At 41.6% G+C, this 19782-nt stretch overlaps 2 protein-coding genes across 2 annotated transcripts in view; both read left to right on the forward strand.

The window, feature by feature from the left end:
• The window catches only part of TMEM130 (transmembrane protein 130), a 36355-nt gene extending 24221 nt beyond the window's left edge, over positions 1–12134 (forward strand). The window contains exon 8 of the mRNA XM_075179654.1: positions 11500–12134. Coding sequence (XP_075035755.1) covers positions 11500–11688 — 189 coding nt within the window. The 3' untranslated portion in view covers positions 11689–12134. The remainder of the gene's footprint in view (positions 1–11499) is intronic.
• RSPH10B (radial spoke head 10 homolog B) overlaps positions 1–19782 on the forward strand; it is an 804204-nt gene that overhangs the window by 45718 nt on the left and 738704 nt on the right. The window lies entirely within an intron of this gene.

Genomic DNA, 19782 nt, shown 5'->3' on the forward strand with positions numbered 1-19782 from the left:
TATTTCAGTCTCCTGGACAAAACCATGTTACAATGCAAGGGGTGCAAATTAGTTTTCTGTTTTGCACATAAGTTAAATACTGACTGTTTTTTCATGTAGCACACAAATACTTGATAGCTTATTTGTACACTGAAATTTAAAGTTCATATTTGTGTGCTACATGAAAAAACAGTCAGTATTTAAGTTATGTGCAAAACAGAAAACTAATTTGCACCCCTTGCATTGTAACATGGTTTTGTCCAGGAGACTGAAATAAGAAGTTTCTTCAGTTAAGATCCTTAATGAAGCAGGTCCCCTAGTTTGGGAAGCCATTTGTGGTAGATGTGGATAATTAGAAGATAGTGCTGTTGAAATCTAACAAATATGTGCATAGTTTTATATTGTAGCAATTTTGGGTCGTAAAGTTTACATTACTATTGTATACTTTTGCTGGTTACACAGTAAGTTTTGCTTCACCATGCATTCAGTTGTCATGTTAGGAGGGAGATGTTAAGCTGCCTGGGTTTACAGCATACTTGCTCACTATTAAAGCCTCTCCTCCAGGAGATCCCAGATGGGAGGTCATAAGACAAGAAGTATATGAGGGGGCGCGGTGACTCCATTAACACAATCACCTAACAAAGCCTATATGACAGAGGGTCCCTTTTATAGTGACAGTAGGCGCTTCTTGATGACCTCAGCAGGAAACTTTCAGTGTGAAGGAGAGAGTTCTGCACATGCTCAGAACGGCTGTGGATTGTTGCTTAGCAACAAAGGAAACCAGACCAGACTTCTGATGGAGGAGAGCCTGGGCGAGACAAGCAAATGCTGAAGACCTCTAAAGGTGGGCAAGCCATAGGAAATGGCTTGTCCTAATAGGGAAGGAGCGACATGCTGCTGCTATAGTCCCCGTCGGCAGTGATAGCTACTTGTCTGGTAGCAGAAAATAACATCCACAGTTATAGTGGACAAAAGAATGAGGCTCTGCTTGGCGTACTGGTCATCAGATGGGATTCTCCTTATAGCCGTGGGATGTGTATAGGGGGACTGTGTACTCTATCCAGGAGCCGTGTGAAGTGTATAGGGGGACTGTGTACTCTATCCAGGAGCCGTGTGAAGTGTATAGGGGGACTGTGTACTCTATCCAGGAGCCGTGTGAAGTGTATAGGGGGACTGTGTACTCTATCCAGGAGCCGTGTGAAGTGTATAGGGGGACTGTGTACTCTATCCAGGAGCCGTGTGAAGTGTATAGGGGGACTGTGTACTTTATCCAGGAGCCGTGTGATGTGTATAGGGAGACTGTGTACTCTATCCAGGAGCCGTGTGAAGTGAATAGGGGGACTATGAGTACTCTATCCAGGATCTGTGTATTCAGCCTCACTGCCAGGTTAGGTACAGAGATAATATCACGAAGCAGTACAATGCATCATAAAAACCACATGCAAAATGGCAGCCCCCTGTATATAAAGGTCACCCTGCTGCTGGTTTAGATGATGAGGAGAAAGATGGAGATTGAGATAGAGATGGAGAAGCAGACTGAGATAAAGCCCAAAAGCAAGTTTAGGAGGCTATAGGACATGATGAGACGTAAGAAGACCTCTGAGCCAGATCCCTCCTTCGTATGCATCAACGGCATGCATATATACTCGGAGGCGTATACTCCAATGCCAACCCGGAGAGAAAGAGGAAGAGGTGGTGGTTAACATCTAGGAAAAAGGAGACTCCGCAAAAATACGCTTTGCGATGGCCTGGAGAAGTCGGTACATCTTGACCAAAAAAAGGAGCATGAAGAACTTTGCCCTCCAAAGCAACCATCAAAGTACGAACGTTTAACGCAGAAGGAGCTTATACAACTGCTGCTACAGCGTGACACCGAGGTGGAGAAGAAGGAGGGCCGCGTGCAGGAGCTGGATGGCCGCGTGCAGGAGCTGCAGGGCCGCGTGCCGGAGCTGCAGGGCCGCGTGCCGGAGCTGCAGGGCCGCGTGCAGGAGCTGGAGGCATATATAAATCAGCTCCTGTTACGTATAATGAAAGAGGCACCAGAACTGCTCAAGGCTCCAGAGTAGTCACCCAGAAATAGGTGGCAAAAGTATTTAATTTGTTTAATTTATGTTACTATTTTATGTTATTAATGTTTGACGACTTAATAAAAAAATTTTTTTTATTAATTGATGTGTCATTTGTGATTCAGAGTTGTTTGGTTGATATGTGAATTTACTTCTGCTTGATCAGATGATGTGGCTCTGAAATTTAATTACATCTCTTTTACATTAACATGATCAATATTTTTCACTGACTGTGTAAAAATATACCCACAATTTGACAACAGTTCCCCACAACTGGGTAGTCACAGGGGCCATCATCAATAATTATTTATATAGCGTTAGCAAATTCCGTAGCGCTTCACAGTTGGGAACAAACACGGTAATAAAACAATACTTTGCAATACAGATTGAGTTCAGGATTCTGTCTATTTTCAAGCTGGAATTATTGATAGATGTCAAATACATTTTACTGCACACTAGAAACATTTAAAGTGGACTCTAGCATTGGGAGAGGTCCAAATATGCCTTTCATATTCTGTCTCTATGGGGCATATTCAATTCTCTGCGGAAACGCCGAAAATCTCGCAGTCCGCGGACGATTACCGTTACGGTAATCGTGCGTGGAAAAACCGTTAATTCGGTAATTTACTCGCTGGATTTCAGCTCGCAGCTCTCTGAGCCGTGAGCTGAAATCCAGCTATCTATTACCGTATTAACGGTAATAGTTTTTCCGCGGCGCGGGAAAAAAAGAATTGAATATGCCCCTAAAAGTCTATGGTCCAGTATGGAGAGAGATTGTTCATATCTGTGAAGGCGTTAAATGGAGTGAAGCAATGTGTTAGATTTTGCTAAAAAAACAAAACAAAACAAAATTCCCAGCTGTGTTCCTGCAATTCTTGTTCTATGATGAGGACAAGCAGTTCCAAATTCCAGTCTTGCCGAGTGATGGAAGTTTGGGGGAGGTGGCATTTTGTTTTCTACCCATTTTCGGTCCTGGAACTGTTGGAGGTGACAATTTACGTGGGTTGAAATAAATATGGCTTTTTGCAGAAATTAACACTTTCCGCATTAATTCAAGTAGGAGATAGAAGTAAGAGGAGTTAACGTAAAATGGTATATAGCAGAAAGCAAAATGTACAAAATATAAAGTTAAATATGTACAGTTTAAAAAACATTAAACACCAAAGTAATTTAAACTAACTGTTCAAATGTCGATTTATGTTAAAATAAAAGAACATATTTTAAAATAAGAGTAAGGCACAGTATACTTTTATGTATCATTGTTTTGTTTTTTACAGATGGATGTATGTATCCTTTGTTACACCATACTTGCCAACTCTCCCGGAATGTCCGGGAGACTCCCGCATTTTGCGAGAGTCTCCCGGACTCCCGGGTGAGTGTGGCAATCTCCCGAATTGTGTCCACTTCACTAGGAAGTGCCCCACTTCCTAGTGAAGTGGGCAGAATTAGCTCCCAAACACCGCAATTCCCGGGGAATCGGGGCGTTTGGCCCTGCCCCCCGCTGGCAAATGACGCGTTTTGCGTCATGACGTCACGGGGGCGGGTCCAAAATGATGCGCATTTTGTAGCCTCGCCCCCGTCACGCCCACCTCCCATGACAGGCTCCCGGAAACCAACTATTCAAAGTTGGTAAGTATGTGTTACACATATATAAACTATATAGCCTTTTTGCATAGTTATTGAGGTTGGAAATCAGTTCCAAGTTCTACCCGTGTTCAGCCAAAAGAAGGGAAAGCAAAATCCCCAATGACACAGCTGCCAATTTAATATAACAGGGAAATATAAAACGTATTTTCTGATCCCATAATGACAGGCAATCCATTTAAAGATCTATTTAGAAATTATAGCTACACCATTTTTATAGTGAAGATGTGAATTCCATCTTTAATGCCATTTAACAGATTTGTCATCACTTGGTAAAACTGGAATTTCTCGATAGAGACCTCTACAACTACCCTTGCAGTGCACCCGTTCTTTGTGTGCTGATAATGCTCCAATTACAGTTGGATAGTTCAGCAGCTACGACATGATCATTATTAGACAATACTTTATCTTGATCTTGGAGATTATTTTTTTTCTAAGACTTTCTTGTAGTCAGATCACCAAAACTGTTTTGTCTTCAAGATGCAGTCCAACCTGTTACTTTTGCATTTATAAAACTATGCATCTCATTCACCTGCACCCCCTTCTAAACATGTCATTCACCTGCACCCCCTTTCTACACATGTCATTCACCTACACCCCCTTCTAAACATGTCATTCACCTGCACCCCCTTTCTACACATGTCATTCACCTGCACCCCCTTCTAAACATGTCATTCACCTGCACCCCCTTCTAAACATGTCATTCACCTGCACCCCCTTTCTACACATGTCATTCACCTACACCCCCTTTTTACACATGTCATTCATCTGCACCCCCTTTCTACACATCTCATTCACCTGCACCCCCTTCTACACATCTCATTCACCTACACCCCCTTTCTACACATCTCAATCACCTGCACCCCCTTTCTACACATGTCATTCACCTACACCCCTTTCTACACATCTCATTCACCTACACCCCCTTTCTACACATGTCATTCACCTGCACCCCCTTCTAAACATGTCATTCACCTGCACCCCCTTTCTACACATGTCATTCACCTACACCCCCTTTCTACACATCTCAATCACCTGCACCCCCTTTCTACACATCTCATTCACCTGCACCCCCTTCTACACATCTCATTCACCTACACCCCCTTTCTACACATCTCATTCACCTGCACCCCCCTTCTACACATCTCATTCACCTACACCCCTTTCTACACATCTCATTCACCTACACCCCCTTTCTACACATCTCATTCACCTACACCCCCTTTCTACACATCTCATTCACCTGCACCCCCCTTCTACACATCTCATTCACCTACACCCCCTTCTACACATCTCATTCACCTACACCCCTTTCTACACATCTCATTCACCTACACCCCCTTTCTACACATCTCATTCACCTACACCCCCTTTTTAAACATGTCATTCACCTACACCCCTTTCTACACATCTCATTCACCTACACCCCCTTTTTAAACATGTCATTCACCTACACCCCCTTTCTACACATCTCATTCACCTGCACCCCCTTTCTACACATCTCATTCACCTACACCCCCTTTTTAAACATGTCATTCACCTACACCCCTTTCTACACATCTCATTCACCTACACCCCCTTTCTACACATCTCATTCACCTACACCCCCTTTTTAAACATGTCATTCACCTACACCCCTTTCTACACATCTCATTCACCTACACCCCCTTTTTAAACATGTCATTCACCTACACCCCCTTTCTACACATCTCATTCACCTACACCCCCTTTCTACACATCTCATTCACCTACACCCCCTTTTTAAACATGTCATTCACCTACACCCCTTTCTACACATCTCATTCACCTACACCCCCTTTTTAAACATGTCATTCACCTACACCCCCTTTCTACACATCTCATTCACCTGCACCCCCTTTCTACACATCTCATTCACCTACACCCCCTTTTTAAACATGTCATTCACCTACACCCCTTTCTACACATCTCATTCACCTACACCCCCTTTTTAAACATGTCATTCACCTACACCCCTTTCTACACATCTCATTCACCTACACCCCCTTTCTACACATGTCATTCACCTGCACCCCCTTTCTACACATCTCATTCACCTACACCCCCTTTTTACACATGTCATTCACCTACACCCCCTTTCTACACATCTCATTCACCTACACCCCTTTCTACACATCTCATTCACCTACACCCCCTTTCTACACATCTCATTCACCTACACCCCCTTTCTACACATGTCATTCACCTACACCCCCTTTCTACACATCTCATTCACCTACACCCCCTTTCTACACATCTCATTCACCTGCACCCCCCTTCTACACATCTCATTCACCTACACCCCCTTTTTAAACATGTCATTCACCTACACCCCTTTCTACACATCTCATTCACCTACACCCCCTTTCTACACATGTCATTCACCTGCACCCCCTTTCTACACATCTCATTCACCTACACCCCCTTTCTACACATGTCATTCACCTGCACCCCCTTTCTACACATCTCATTCACCTACACCCCCTTTTTACACATGTCATTCACCTACACCCCCTTTCTACACATCTCATTCACCTACACCCCCTTTCTACACATCTCATTCACCTACACCCCCTTTCTACACATGTCATTCACCTGCACCCCCTTTCTACACATCTCATTCACCTACACCCCCTTTTTACACATGTCATTCACCTACACCCCCTTTCTACACATCTCATTCACCTACACCCCCTTTCTACACATCTCATTCACCTACACCCCCTTTCTACACATGTCATTCACCTGCACCCCCTTTCTACACATCTCATTCACCTACACCCCTTTCTACACATCTCATTCACCTACACCCCCTTTCTACACATGTCATTCACCTACACCCCCTTTTTAAACATGTCATTCACCTACACCCCTTTCTACACATCTCATTCACCTACACCCCCTTTCTACACATGTCATTCACCTGCACCCCCTTCTACACATCTCATTCACCTACACCCCCTTTCTACACATCTCATTCACCTGCACCCCCCTTCTACACATCTCATTCACCTACACCCCTTTCTACACATCTCATTCACCTACACCCCCTTTCTACACATCTCATTCACCTACACCCCCTTTCTACACATCTCATTCACCTGCACCCCCCTTCTACACATCTCATTCACCTACACCCCCTTCTACACATCTCATTCACCTACACCCCTTTCTACACATCTCATTCACCTACACCCCCTTTCTACACATCTCATTCACCTACACCCCCTTTTTAAACATGTCATTCACCTACACCCCTTTCTACACATCTCATTCACCTACACCCCCTTTTTAAACATGTCATTCACCTACACCCCCTTTCTACACATCTCATTCACCTGCACCCCCTTTCTACACATCTCATTCACCTACACCCCCTTTTTAAACATGTCATTCACCTACACCCCTTTCTACACATCTCATTCACCTACACCCCCTTTCTACACATCTCATTCACCTACACCCCCTTTTTAAACATGTCATTCACCTACACCCCTTTCTACACATCTCATTCACCTACACCCCCTTTCTACACATGTCATTCACCTGCACCCCCTTTCTACACATCTCATTCACCTACACCCCCTTTCTACACATGTCATTCACCTACACCCCCTTTCTACACATCTCATTCACCTACACCCCCTTTCTACACATGTCATTCACCTGCACCCCCTTTCTACACATCTCATTCACCTACACCCCCTTTTTACACATCTCATTCACCTACACCCCCTTTCTACACATGTCATTCACCTACACCCCCTTTCTACACATGTCATTCACCTACACCCCCTTTCTACACATCTCATTCACCTGCACCCCCCTTCTACACATCTCATTCACCTACACCCCTTTCTACACATCTCATTCACCTACACCCCCTTTCTACACATCTCATTCACCTACACCCCCTTTCTACACATGTCATTCACCTACACCCCCTTTCTACACATCTCATTCACCTGCACCCCCCTTCTACACATCTCATTCACCTACACCCCCTTTTTAAACATGTCATTCACCTACACCCCTTTCTACACATCTCATTCACCTACACCCCCTTTTTACACATGTCATTCACCTGCACCCCCTTTCTACACATCTCATTCACTTACACCCCCTTTCTACACATCTCATTCATCACATGCACCCCCTTTCTACACATCTCATTCACCTGCACCCCCTTTCTACATATGTAGACTTCCACAACTACCCTTGCAGTGCTGTCGTCCTTTCTGTGCTGCTAATGCTCCAATTACAGTTACTGTCCCGTTGTCACCTGGATAGTTCAGCAGCTATGACATGATCATTATTAGACAATACCTTATCTTGATCTTGGAGATTATTTTTTTCTAGGACTTTCTTGTAGTCAGATCACCAAAACTGTTTTGTATTCAAGATGCAGTCCAACCTGTTACTTTTGCATTTATAAAACTACACATCTCATTCATCTGCACCCCCCCTCTACACATGTCATTCACCTGCATCCCTTTTCTACACATCTCATTCACCTGCACTCCCTTTCTACACATCTCATTCATCACCTGCACCCCTTTTCTCCATATGTCATTCACCTGCACTCCCTTTCTACACATCTCATTCACCTGCACCCCCCTTCAACACATCTCATTCACCTGCACTCCCTTTCTACACATCTCATTCACCTACACCCCCTTTCTACACATCTCATTCACCTACACCCCCTTTCTACACATCTCATTCATCACCTGCACCCCTTTTCTCCATATGTCATTCACCTGCACCCCCTTTCTACAAATGTCATTCACCTACACCCACATTCTACACATCTCATTCACCTACACCCACATTCTACACATCTCATTCACCTACACCCCCTTTCTACACATCTCACCTGCAACCCCCTTCTACACATGTCATTCACCTGCACCCCCCTTCAACACATCTCATTCACCTGCACTCCCTTTCTACACATCTCATTCACCTGCACTCACTTTCTACACATCTCATTCACCTACAACCCCTCACCTCCCTTCCTAAAGCATCATTATACCCACTACCGCCATTACTAGTATTTGCTAACGATACTTTATTGTAGTGTTCCAGCTTAAGAACGTATCAAAGGCTATCAATATGCTGGAGCTCTTCCCTTTCTTCTAGACTTTGAGGTAATAAACGAGGCCCTTAGGAATATTTTTCTACTCAAGTTGTCCCAGTATAATGGACCAGGGTCTCTCAGACCCTTGTCTGTAATACCAAAATTATGTAGCCCCTTAATAGTTATTGATTGCCGATGACATGTGATTACCTGACAATAACACTTTACACTACAGAAAACACTTAGCAGCCCAGGGATGAGAAATGGGTGTTATAATGCCCAGATGTCCCCCATCCTGGTTCCTAGAAACTATGGGGACCCCTCATTTGAAAGAGGATAGTCCCCTCTTACAAATTATGTGCCCCCTTATAAGTTATGGTCTGGTGATCACCAGACCATAACACCATGCACTACAGAAAGCATTAAGTCCATAGATGCGGTATTTCCCCCATTCTGGTTTCAATAGATTCAGGGGTACCCTTATTTAATATGGTAGGTTGTATAGTTTTTCAAAATGGTATGCATTGTTGGACTACCCATCTTGTACCTACACGTTTTAATCATTTCAAACAAAAAAAAATGCATTATCATTTTTAGAAAAGTGCAGATCTTATTATGGAAATCTATGTGTTTCGGAAAGTTGGATTGGTGCCAAAGCAAGGAACATAAAGTATTATTTTTTTTGTGTTTTTAAAAAAATACAGACATTTTCTGTTAGTTCACTTTCTTGTACTTTCAATAATACATTTTTTGGGGGTAGATTTTCTTTGCTCTATCAGGCAAACTAATGGTATTTTCTAGAAGTCTTCTGAAAAAAAAACCTAGGTATAATTAATGCTGGTACTGCATAAACATAATTATTGATATTAATGTTGGAATGTGACAAGCGCAAAAAGTACAAAAATAGGCTCAGCACAGGGGTGAGAAAAGCCCCATTGGCGAAGGGTTCTGAAGTTCTGGAAAAAATTAATGTGAGACCATTTTTGTTTAACAATTTGTTTATTAATATTTATGGTGACCTGTTTAATTTTTGCATATTTTGTTGCATTTCTTGTGTTTAAAGGACGAGTAAACCTAAGTACAAGTTTGGTTACATAAAAGAGCTACCCAAAAGTAACAAATAGCGGGACGTACAAAGGGCAGACAAAACATAAATTGTAAAGATATTGTAACAGATGAGCAAGATGTGCACACCTTTGCTTTATATATACAATTAAACCAGGAACTAACATAGACCATATGTATTATTAACTTTGTGGGGATTCATTGATGCTAAAAGATAGGGGGTTAGAAACATTATTAGGGTCGGGAGACCTTGAGCCTTCTCCATGTGTAATATATTCATGCCAATGAGACCATTTTATAATAGTAAATAAAGTGGAAGTCGAGTAGGGTGTTCCTGAGATTTCCATATGAAAACTAAATTGAGTTTTAGATAGTATTATTTGTAAGGTGGGGGCCAATGGAATTTTACATTGTTGCACTATGGTCGCTCTAGTTGTGATGAGGATATGGTCCAGTACCTATCTAGTGTGTTTAGGGATTTGTTCAGAGTAGAATTGTAGAAGTGCGATCTCTATGGAGGGTTCCATGTTAATATTAAAGATAGTATTTACCTGGTTGAAAACAGCCTGCAATAGGCGACAAATTGCTGGGCAGTTCCAGAAAATATGTAGTAGGGATCCTGTCTCATTACATGTACGACTTCACAATTTCGATTAGCTAGGCCACATTTTGTGTAGCCTACCGGGTTCAAATATTTGGAAAAACTATGAGTGGGTATATAAATATGTTCCCATTGGTTAGTTGTGAATATAGGGCCTGATTCATTAAGGAAAGTTAAGTAAAAAAATTGAGTAAGTAGCACACAAATACTTGATAGCTTATTTGTACACTGAAATTTAAAGTTGATATTTGTGTGCTACATGAAAAAACAGTCAGTATTTAACTTATGTGCAAAATAGAAAACTAATTTGCACCCCTTGTATTGTAACATGGATTTGACAGGGGACTACTTACTCAATTGTTTTACTTAACTTTCCTTAATGAATCAGGCCCATAGTGTTCAGATTGTGCTAGGTTATGGGTCAACCCTTAAACTCTGTGCTATACCTGCAAAATGGGGAGGGATATTAATTTCCATTCATTAGATGTGAGCGGCTCACCCAATAGCATGTGTGGCTAGTTTCCATCATAGTGTAAGACAAATGGAACAAACCGATTGTTGCCAAACTGTACCAGCTGGTAAGAGCAAAGACATTTGCGTTTATCTTTTCCGTTACCCTATTAAATAAGCCTGTAAATGCTAGCTTACACTAAGATCATTGTTGTTGTATTATCATTTATATACTGCCGTAATATTCAGCATAATCTAAATTGTCTAGTACAGGCGCATTAACACACAGGCCAGTTTAGTCAGATTAACCTATCCGTACGTGTATGGATCTTGAAGGAACATGAAAACACCAGTAGGGCACGGAGATAACGTACTCCAAAGAGCTGGCACTCTAGTTGGGATCTAGTAACGGCACGGCAGCTCCCACTTAACCAAGCTAGAGATTGCAGCACTTACTGTATCAGTGATGTCGCTAAATTTATTGTGGGTTTTATTCCAAATAGATGGATTTCTTTTAATTGGTGTACTCTGTTTAACTGACAAGTTGTGAGACAGACAGATGAATAATATAATTAGTATTTCCTCTCTCTTCACAGGTGGCAGATTTTGATTTCTCTCCAGTTACTGAGAAGTATCAGGCTCTTCCAGATTACAAGGAAATTCCTGCAGGAATCCTGTGCTGCACTTACTGCACGACTGACAGTAATCCAGGTGGAGAGCAGCGTGCGGAAACACAGCCTCTATTACATACATTGTCTGCACCAATTAGGAGTTACACGCTGTGACACTGGTTTAATGCCGGTGCCTTTTTTTTAGTGTTGCCTTAATGAGCTCAGTGCTTGTCATACAGCTGGGTATTGTACACCTGGAACTTTACATTGTCAATGCATTAATTATTAAGTACAATTGTGAATATGACAACGGGATGACATTAGGGAACATTAAGAGCATTTGCCGAGCTTCAGTGCAACTCTGTTTACAAAAAAGCTCCTAAACCAATGGCCATAAAACATGAAATCACAATTAGGGGGTGGATATAGGAAAGTGCCAGTGAGGTCACTAGGATCTATCACAAGCACTGGCAGGTGCTAGATGTCTGTGGTCACTCGCTGTATGCTGCAACATGTCACTTACTCTCTAACCTACTAGCATACTTGCCAACTCTGTGTCTTTGCTGTCCAGGAGATCCAGGTGGGGGGTGTGGTGAAAGGGGGTGGAGCGCGGCGGATTGACTCAGACGGCCAAGTCGTGGAAGAATTGCCTGCTCTCCCGGGAGTCTGGGAGTTCTACCGGGAATTCGGGAGTCTCCCAAACATTCCGAGAGAGAGGGCAAACATTCGTTACTAGCACTAATCGCTTGTTATTTTTATGGCTTCTAAATAATAGAATCAATGGTTTTAATTAAATTATTTGTCGTTGAAAGAACCTTTTATGGGATGAACTAGTGACCGACATGTTCCCCCTTGTATATTACCACTCTTTACCCGTCAGTAATGTCTTTGCCTGGCGTTTACAGCTGCATTTTCATAAAAAGTGGAACCAGGATACAAAGAATTATATAATGTTATATTGATACAGCATTACTACTGTAGGAATTATTTTATTATTACACCCATTATTATTATTATTATGCCTTTTTTATTATTAAGGACAGTGGCCCATTCATCTGATATTGTATAGAAGCTGCAAATATGAGATGAATCTGATTATAAAATTTGAAACAATGGCTGATTCTTTCATTTAGGTGGTACTGTTACTGAGAGATAATTTACTCTGTGTCTGAGTCACTCATAGAGGATGATAGTGAAAGAAAAAACATTGTATTGGAAAAAGACAAACATTTGTGTGTGTTACAAGTAAATATGTATTACTTTTACAGAAAAATGCCTCATTAGAAATATATTCTTTGCCATCCTGCCAACATTATGGGTGCAAAATCATAACAAATTAGGCCACGTACCAAATCTGCATAAACACACCCATTTTTTGTATTAGGGCACAGTCTGACTTGTCCAGACCACACCTATTTTATGTATTGGGACACTCCTATTTTGGATGAGGCCAACCTCCCTTTTCAAATATAGTGACTGTCTGGAAAATCAGGAATATTGGCAGAGGAATGCATTGCCATCATACCTCTTATGTATGAGGACTTATCAAGATAAATTCAAAATTAGCTCTAAATGCATCTTGATATAGCTAGGGCAAGGATATGGCAGTCATTATCATCAACTGCATGAACAGTAAAACAATATATGGAGATATGTGATTGAAATATAAGTAGCCCCGGGGGGTAAATTTTATCAAGCTGTGGGTTTGAAAAAGTGGAGATGTTGCCTATAGCAACCAATCAGATTCTAGTTGTCATTTATTTAGTACATTCTACAAAATGACAGCTAGAAGCTGATTGCTTGCTATAGGCAACATCTCCACTTTTTAAAACCTGCAGTTGGATAAATCTACCCCCTGGTGTCCTAATCGTGCACATCTTCTTTAACTTCTGTTTTTACAGTTTGAAACTCGCTTTTCTGGCAACCTAGTGCAGAGACTAATTAGGAAAAAAGATAAACAGTACTGTGTAAGGAACAACAGACTGTCGGAATATTCTCAGATTCCACATAACACACTCACACTTTGTTTCATCAGAGACACAGTGCATAAGTCACGTAGTTTACATAATATACCCAAGTGATACATTCCTACAGTTTCCTGCGTATTAGCAAGAGCATGGAAAAGCAGACAAAACACACCCTAATAACTTTTCTTTTCTAGAATACATTAAGTTGCCTGTAAACTCATTTTTTATTTTTTTCTTAGAAATATTTAAGTACATTAATATATATTATTTATATAATAAATATATTGTAACTAAATTTGACAATGTCAAATACTCACTGCTTAAAGCGCACCTGTCACCTACTCACAGTGGAGGCAGCTATTTAGTGAGGTGAACCAATATTCATGAGAATGTGGCCTAATAATTCAGTAGCATGCCTTGATATCACCGAAGCTGTATCTTATCAATTCAATAAGAAGCAGGGAAAGTACTGAGGCGCATTGCTGCGCGAAGTTAATCCCAAACACATTGAAAAGGCTCATCACACGCTATCAACTTTCCAGATTAGAAAACATCATACTACATACTTGCCATCTCTGCCCGGGAGACTCCCGAATTCCGAGTAGGACTCCCGGGAGACATACCCGGAATTCGGGAGAGCTGACAATTCTCCCGATTTGAAGCCTCCATGATGCTCCGGAATCACATCATTTTGCCAGCCCCCCCATGCTAAAATGATGCGTCATTACGTCACAGGGGGCAGGGCTAAAATGAGGCGTTTTGCAGAGCCCCACCCCCCTCATGCCCACCTCTACACAGAGACTCCCGGAGGCCAATGGTTAAACGTTGCCAACTATGATATACTATAACCATGATTCCCCAAACCACACTCATTTTGGCTGAGGCCGATCACCTTTCCAGCAAGGTTACACCATTTCTGGCTATCAAACATTGGGACAGAACCAGGAAAATTGTTAGAGCTGGTGCATATTAAATGAAAATAGGGATCTGTGTCAAAATCCTCAGTTGGCGTTCTATATCTGGACATTACGCAAAGCTGCTGATTAATGCATAATATTACCATCCACCCTTCCATTCATGGTTCTCCCATGATTTTTACTATTTCGCTGGCAATTTCAGCTTTCATCAGGTAGCGTGCAGACACTGTAAACTGCTTAACTTCCAATCTGTGTAGAAATCATCTGACAACAGACTCACATTACCATGCAGCTCTCCTGCCTCTCCAATACACTGTAATGTTTTATATGTGGCAGTTCTACGTTCCATCCTATATACCACATTACAGTGTCTTATAGAGACAGGAGACCTGCGTGGACACATTAATCTGCTTACCCGTCAAATGGTTTCCATGCAGTGTATGTAGACTGCTTGATCAGCGCTAGATCATGGGCACCGTAGGTAAAATGACAAAATTATCTATTCTGGGAAGGATCACAAATGGGTGTGGATGGTGATCACAAATGGGTGTGGATGGGGATCACAAATGGGTGTGGATGGTGATCACAAATGGGTGTGGATGGTGGGGAGATTTAATACTCTGAAAGGAAAACCCCTTTAAAAATAATCTTAACTTTTAAGTAAATACAAGCATATTTCTTAACAAGTTAACCCGTGCATGATACTCATGCATTCTAGTCAAATCAAGCTACTTAAGGTGTTAAAAAGGTTCTTGTCATGCATTTGGGCCATAGCCCAGGGCTCAACCACCAACCACTCCCCACTGTCACCCCCGGCAACCACCAACCACTCCCAACTGTCACTTCTCCTTCAAGAAATATATATATATTTTTTTAAAATCTTTATAAACACTTTTAACAATTAACAAATTAAATTAACAAATTAAAAACATCTTAGTATACCAAATTTCACCCCTTTCTGAATTTTTTTTTCCACACACAATAAGAATTTAGTAGGTCAGTGTATAACTCCGCCCAGCAGGTGGCGCTGCAGCTTGGTTTTATTTTTTTCACACACAGACAGACTAACACACGCCACTAGACATTTATATTATAGATAGCAATGATAGCGTTCCTTTGAAATAAATCTAGTATTTCCCATTCCAGTGTTTCTAAATTCCCGCAGTAGTTTATCTGCATCTCACAAGGAAATCTGTAACCTGTTAAATAATGTGGACTCTCTGGGCCTCATTTACAAAGCACAGAACGGCTCAGCGCAAAATCTTCTTCTTCATTGAAGTAATACGCTTCAATTTGTCTAGTTTTCCCCAAAAGTCCTCTGGCATGAGGAACAAGATGGCAACATTTACAGAGGAGCTGAAGGCTGCTGGGAGGAATTGAGCGGATTGAGGGCATTGGTTGCTTAGCATTAAATAGGCACACTGGTGCTCCCAGTTTGCTTAGTGGAAGGACTCACAGTTATTTTCACTCCATTAAACAGTCTAATGTTTTACCTGTTCTGAGTTGTCAGAGATCTAGGGGTATATTTACTAAACTGTGGGTTTGAAAAAGTGAAGATGTTACCTATAGCAACCAATCAGATTCTAGTTATCATTTATTTAGTACATTCTACAAAATGACAGCTAGAATCTGATTGGTTGCTATAGGCAACATCTCCTTTTTTTTCAAACCCGCAGTTTAGTAAATATAACCCCTAGTGTGGACCTATTTTTTTAATGGATCACATTTTAAACTTCCATGTTGCACTTACGGAAAAATGTATTTATAGACGGTCTCGAAATGCACAAATGTGTTTCATGGGGATGTAGTCGACATTCCAAAAATCGATTTTGCTAGTACCAGACAAGGCTGGCAGCACTAGGGTTGGTTAAGCTGTTTATTGGGGGAGGGGGGGGGGGGATGTTTTTTTTTTGTACATCTATGTCGACATTTTGAAAGTGTAGACATTATGTATGTTGATATTTTAACTGTAGACATTATGACTGTCGACATTATGGTGTAGACATTAGAATGTCGACATTTCATATCAAACCCGTTTTGTGTAATTTATTAAGTCCCGCGGTCCCCCACTCGTGATTAATTTAAGAAAAATTTGTGTACACTGAGCGGTATTGTTAAAGAAAAATGAAAATTAAAATTTAATGAGGAGGGAGGTTGTAAAAAGTAGTTGGAGGTCGGACTTTGATGTTTTATTTTTCAGTGCACCTCTTCAGAGTACTGTACACAGTATTTTGGAGAGACATCTCCAAAGACTGTAAAGTAGACAAGCACCTGTCAGTGTGCTGGGCAGACTCAATGGGGCATCAAGTGATTTGTTGTGTGCTTCGTAAATGAGAGGCTGCGCTGGCCAAATGAGGCCAGCACTACAATGTTCAGCTTTGGCAATACATTTATAAAGTCACTTGAGATACATTTCTAACTTGTGCCGTTAATATGTGAACTGTACATACATCTTTATTTAGTATTTTTCATATTGTGTGTATATATGGCATTAAAAATTGAATATTCTGATTACTTAATGTAGTCATTAGTAAAAAGGCATAAACTTATTTACATCTGAAAAAAGTTTTTAATGAATAATTTAAATAAGAAAATAGTTGATCATCGTTGCCTACTCTCCCAGAATGTGCAGGAGGCTCCTGAATTTCTAGGAGAGCATTGCAACCACCTGCATCTTGCCCTCTTCACTAATCTAGTGAGTGGGGTCACCTTGACTCCGCCCCTTGATGTATTATGCAGCAAATCACAGCATTGGTCAGCTGGCGGGAAGGGGGGGGGGGCTTAATGACATGTTTCACGCAGCCATATTCACTGGACTTTGTCCGCATCATCAGCTTACGTTGTTCAGGCCTTGCCTTCTCCATTCATTACAAAGGGCAAGTGCAGGACTTTGGATTTAGTATCCAAAATATAAAAGTTATAGTAGAATGGGAACTATCACAATATATACAAATGTTAGGACACAACACCAAGGGGTAAATGTATCAAGCTGAGAGTTTTCTGGCGGGTTTGAAAAGCCAATCAGATTCTAGCTATCATTTATTTAGTGCATTCTACAAAATGATAGCTAGAATCTGATTGGTTGCTATAGGCAACATCTGAACTTTTCAAACCCGCCGGAAAACTCTCAGCTTGATACATTTACCCCCAAATCTTGGAATGACTGAGCTCACATCTAAATTGTAATTGGTAAGGCAGATGAATGTAGTATGGATGTGGTGGTATGTGTGGCCATCTAGTGGTGGGGAGTGGTAATTCCGAACAGAATACTGGTTATGTTAGACTGTTACGTGTAGATAACACAAGTAGGCACCGAAACGGAAATAAGGAACCATATATGTGATATTCTTTTATCTTACATTGAAAACTATGTGTAGTTCTTGTTCTTATGTATTCTCAATGTTTTGATCTAAGAATCTTGTTTTAATTGGTTTTATTTTGATCTTGAAAATGTGCAAACTGAATCAAATGCTGTAATAATTGTATCTAGCTGTTCGGAGAGACACGACTCAACTAGACTGAAAGAAACATCTATTTTTGTACCATCAGTTTATTAATGATTTATTCCACTGTACCTCGCCATATGTTTATGCTTCAATAAAAGAAAGTTTCTACTTTCAAGTTTGTGAATTTGTGATTTTTAGAAGACGCTTATGTGACCAATTCCCTTTTATTCATTTCAGTTTAATTCAGTGGTGGTGATATAGGATTTTACTGACGTTACCCTTACTTTTTCTCAAATGCAATATCATATTTTTGCCCTTTGCATCATCACCTTTTGGACTTAAGTTGCATGACAGTTTGTTTTATTTTTTAAAACAAATTCTTTGCATCTTTTTGACACTATTTATTGCATACTTGCCAACTCTCCCGGAATGTTCGGGAGACTCCAGAAATTCGGGTAGGTCTCCTGGACTCCTGGGAGAGCAGGCAAGTATCCTGCATACGGCAACTTGCTCGTCAAAATGACGCGATTCTCTGTGAATAGCGTCATTTTGGCTCCGCCCCGCCACAAAACGGCATTTTGGCCAAAATTACGCTATTGACCGCTCCCCGACCCTCCCGCCCTCCAACCACGTCCCCTACCGGGGATCTCCCGGAATTAACTTTTCAGGTCTGTGAAACTGCTTTAGTGCTATATGTTTATGATATTTACATACTACTGTGCATAGTAAGCATTACTTTCATTGTAAGCTCTATTCTAGTATACACAGTTATGTGATCTTTTGTAAATTTCAAAACCCAGAAATACAAGTAAATAATTGCTGCTAGTCAGTGGTAATGTACTGCACACAGACACAATCACTAAGTGCCTGATCCTACAGTCACTGTAAGGAGCGCTGCTAAACAATTTACATACATACTATCTCTCGCAGTATTCCATGCCTCTTTAATCCAGTGGTTCCCAACTTTTTTTTTTTAACGCTCCATTGCAAAAACTGCTTATCCTTTCTGTTCTGGACAAATTTTGTTTTTGCCTATCACACCAAAATCCTTGTGATGCACAAATGTATCCTGGCCTACTGGCTACGTCTCACTGCACTACACCCTATACCTTACTCATACTTGCCCACTCTCCTAGAATGTTTCCCAAATGAGGTTCCTGAACTTTGGGGAGTCCTACAGGGCTCCCAGGAAAGCAGACACTCTCCCGGATCCCGAGTGATTCACGTTTGGACGCAATTCCAATTATGTGCCATATGTTGCCTGAAATAGCTCTGCGCATACTCTGAAACAGACCTTACACCAATGAATGCCACTGCATATAATTTGTGTCCAAACACAAATGATACGCCTGCCTCCGACTTGAAGAGCTGAACGAGGTGGGATAGGGCAGATGGGCACAGGCAATGTATAGTAAGGGTTTGCCAAGAGCTTTCCAACGTAGAAAATTTAAATCCTGAGATTCTCGTAAGTACCCTTGTTTCAGCCAAAACATTTGCACCGCTACAGGGTAGGTGTAAGCAGGGCGGATTGGCCATGTAACCCACCGGGAAAAGTCCTAAAAAAGTGCTAAAAGTGCTAAAGGGTGTGTAGGATAGGAGGGGGGGCTGCTAAAGGGAGTGTAGGATAGGAGGGGGGCTGCTAAAGGGTGTGTAGGATAGGAGGAGAGGGGCTGCTAAAGGGAGTGTGCGATAGGAGGGGGGGCTGCTAAAGGGAGTGTAGGATAGGAGGGAGGGGGCGCTAAAGGGTGTGTAGGATAGGAGGAAAGGGGCTGCTAATGGGAGTGTAAGATAGGAGGGGGGGTTACTAAAGGGTGTGTAGGATAGGAGCTGGAGGCTGCTAAAGGGTGTGTAGGATAGGAGGGGGCTGCTAAAGGGTGTGTAGGATAGGAGGGGGGCTGCTAAAGGGTGTGTAGGATAGGAGGAGTGGGGCAGCTAAAG

This window comes from Mixophyes fleayi, chromosome 7 (genome assembly GCF_038048845.1).
Source record: "Mixophyes fleayi isolate aMixFle1 chromosome 7, aMixFle1.hap1, whole genome shotgun sequence".
NCBI classification, from domain to species: Eukaryota; Metazoa; Chordata; class Amphibia; order Anura; family Limnodynastidae; genus Mixophyes; species Mixophyes fleayi.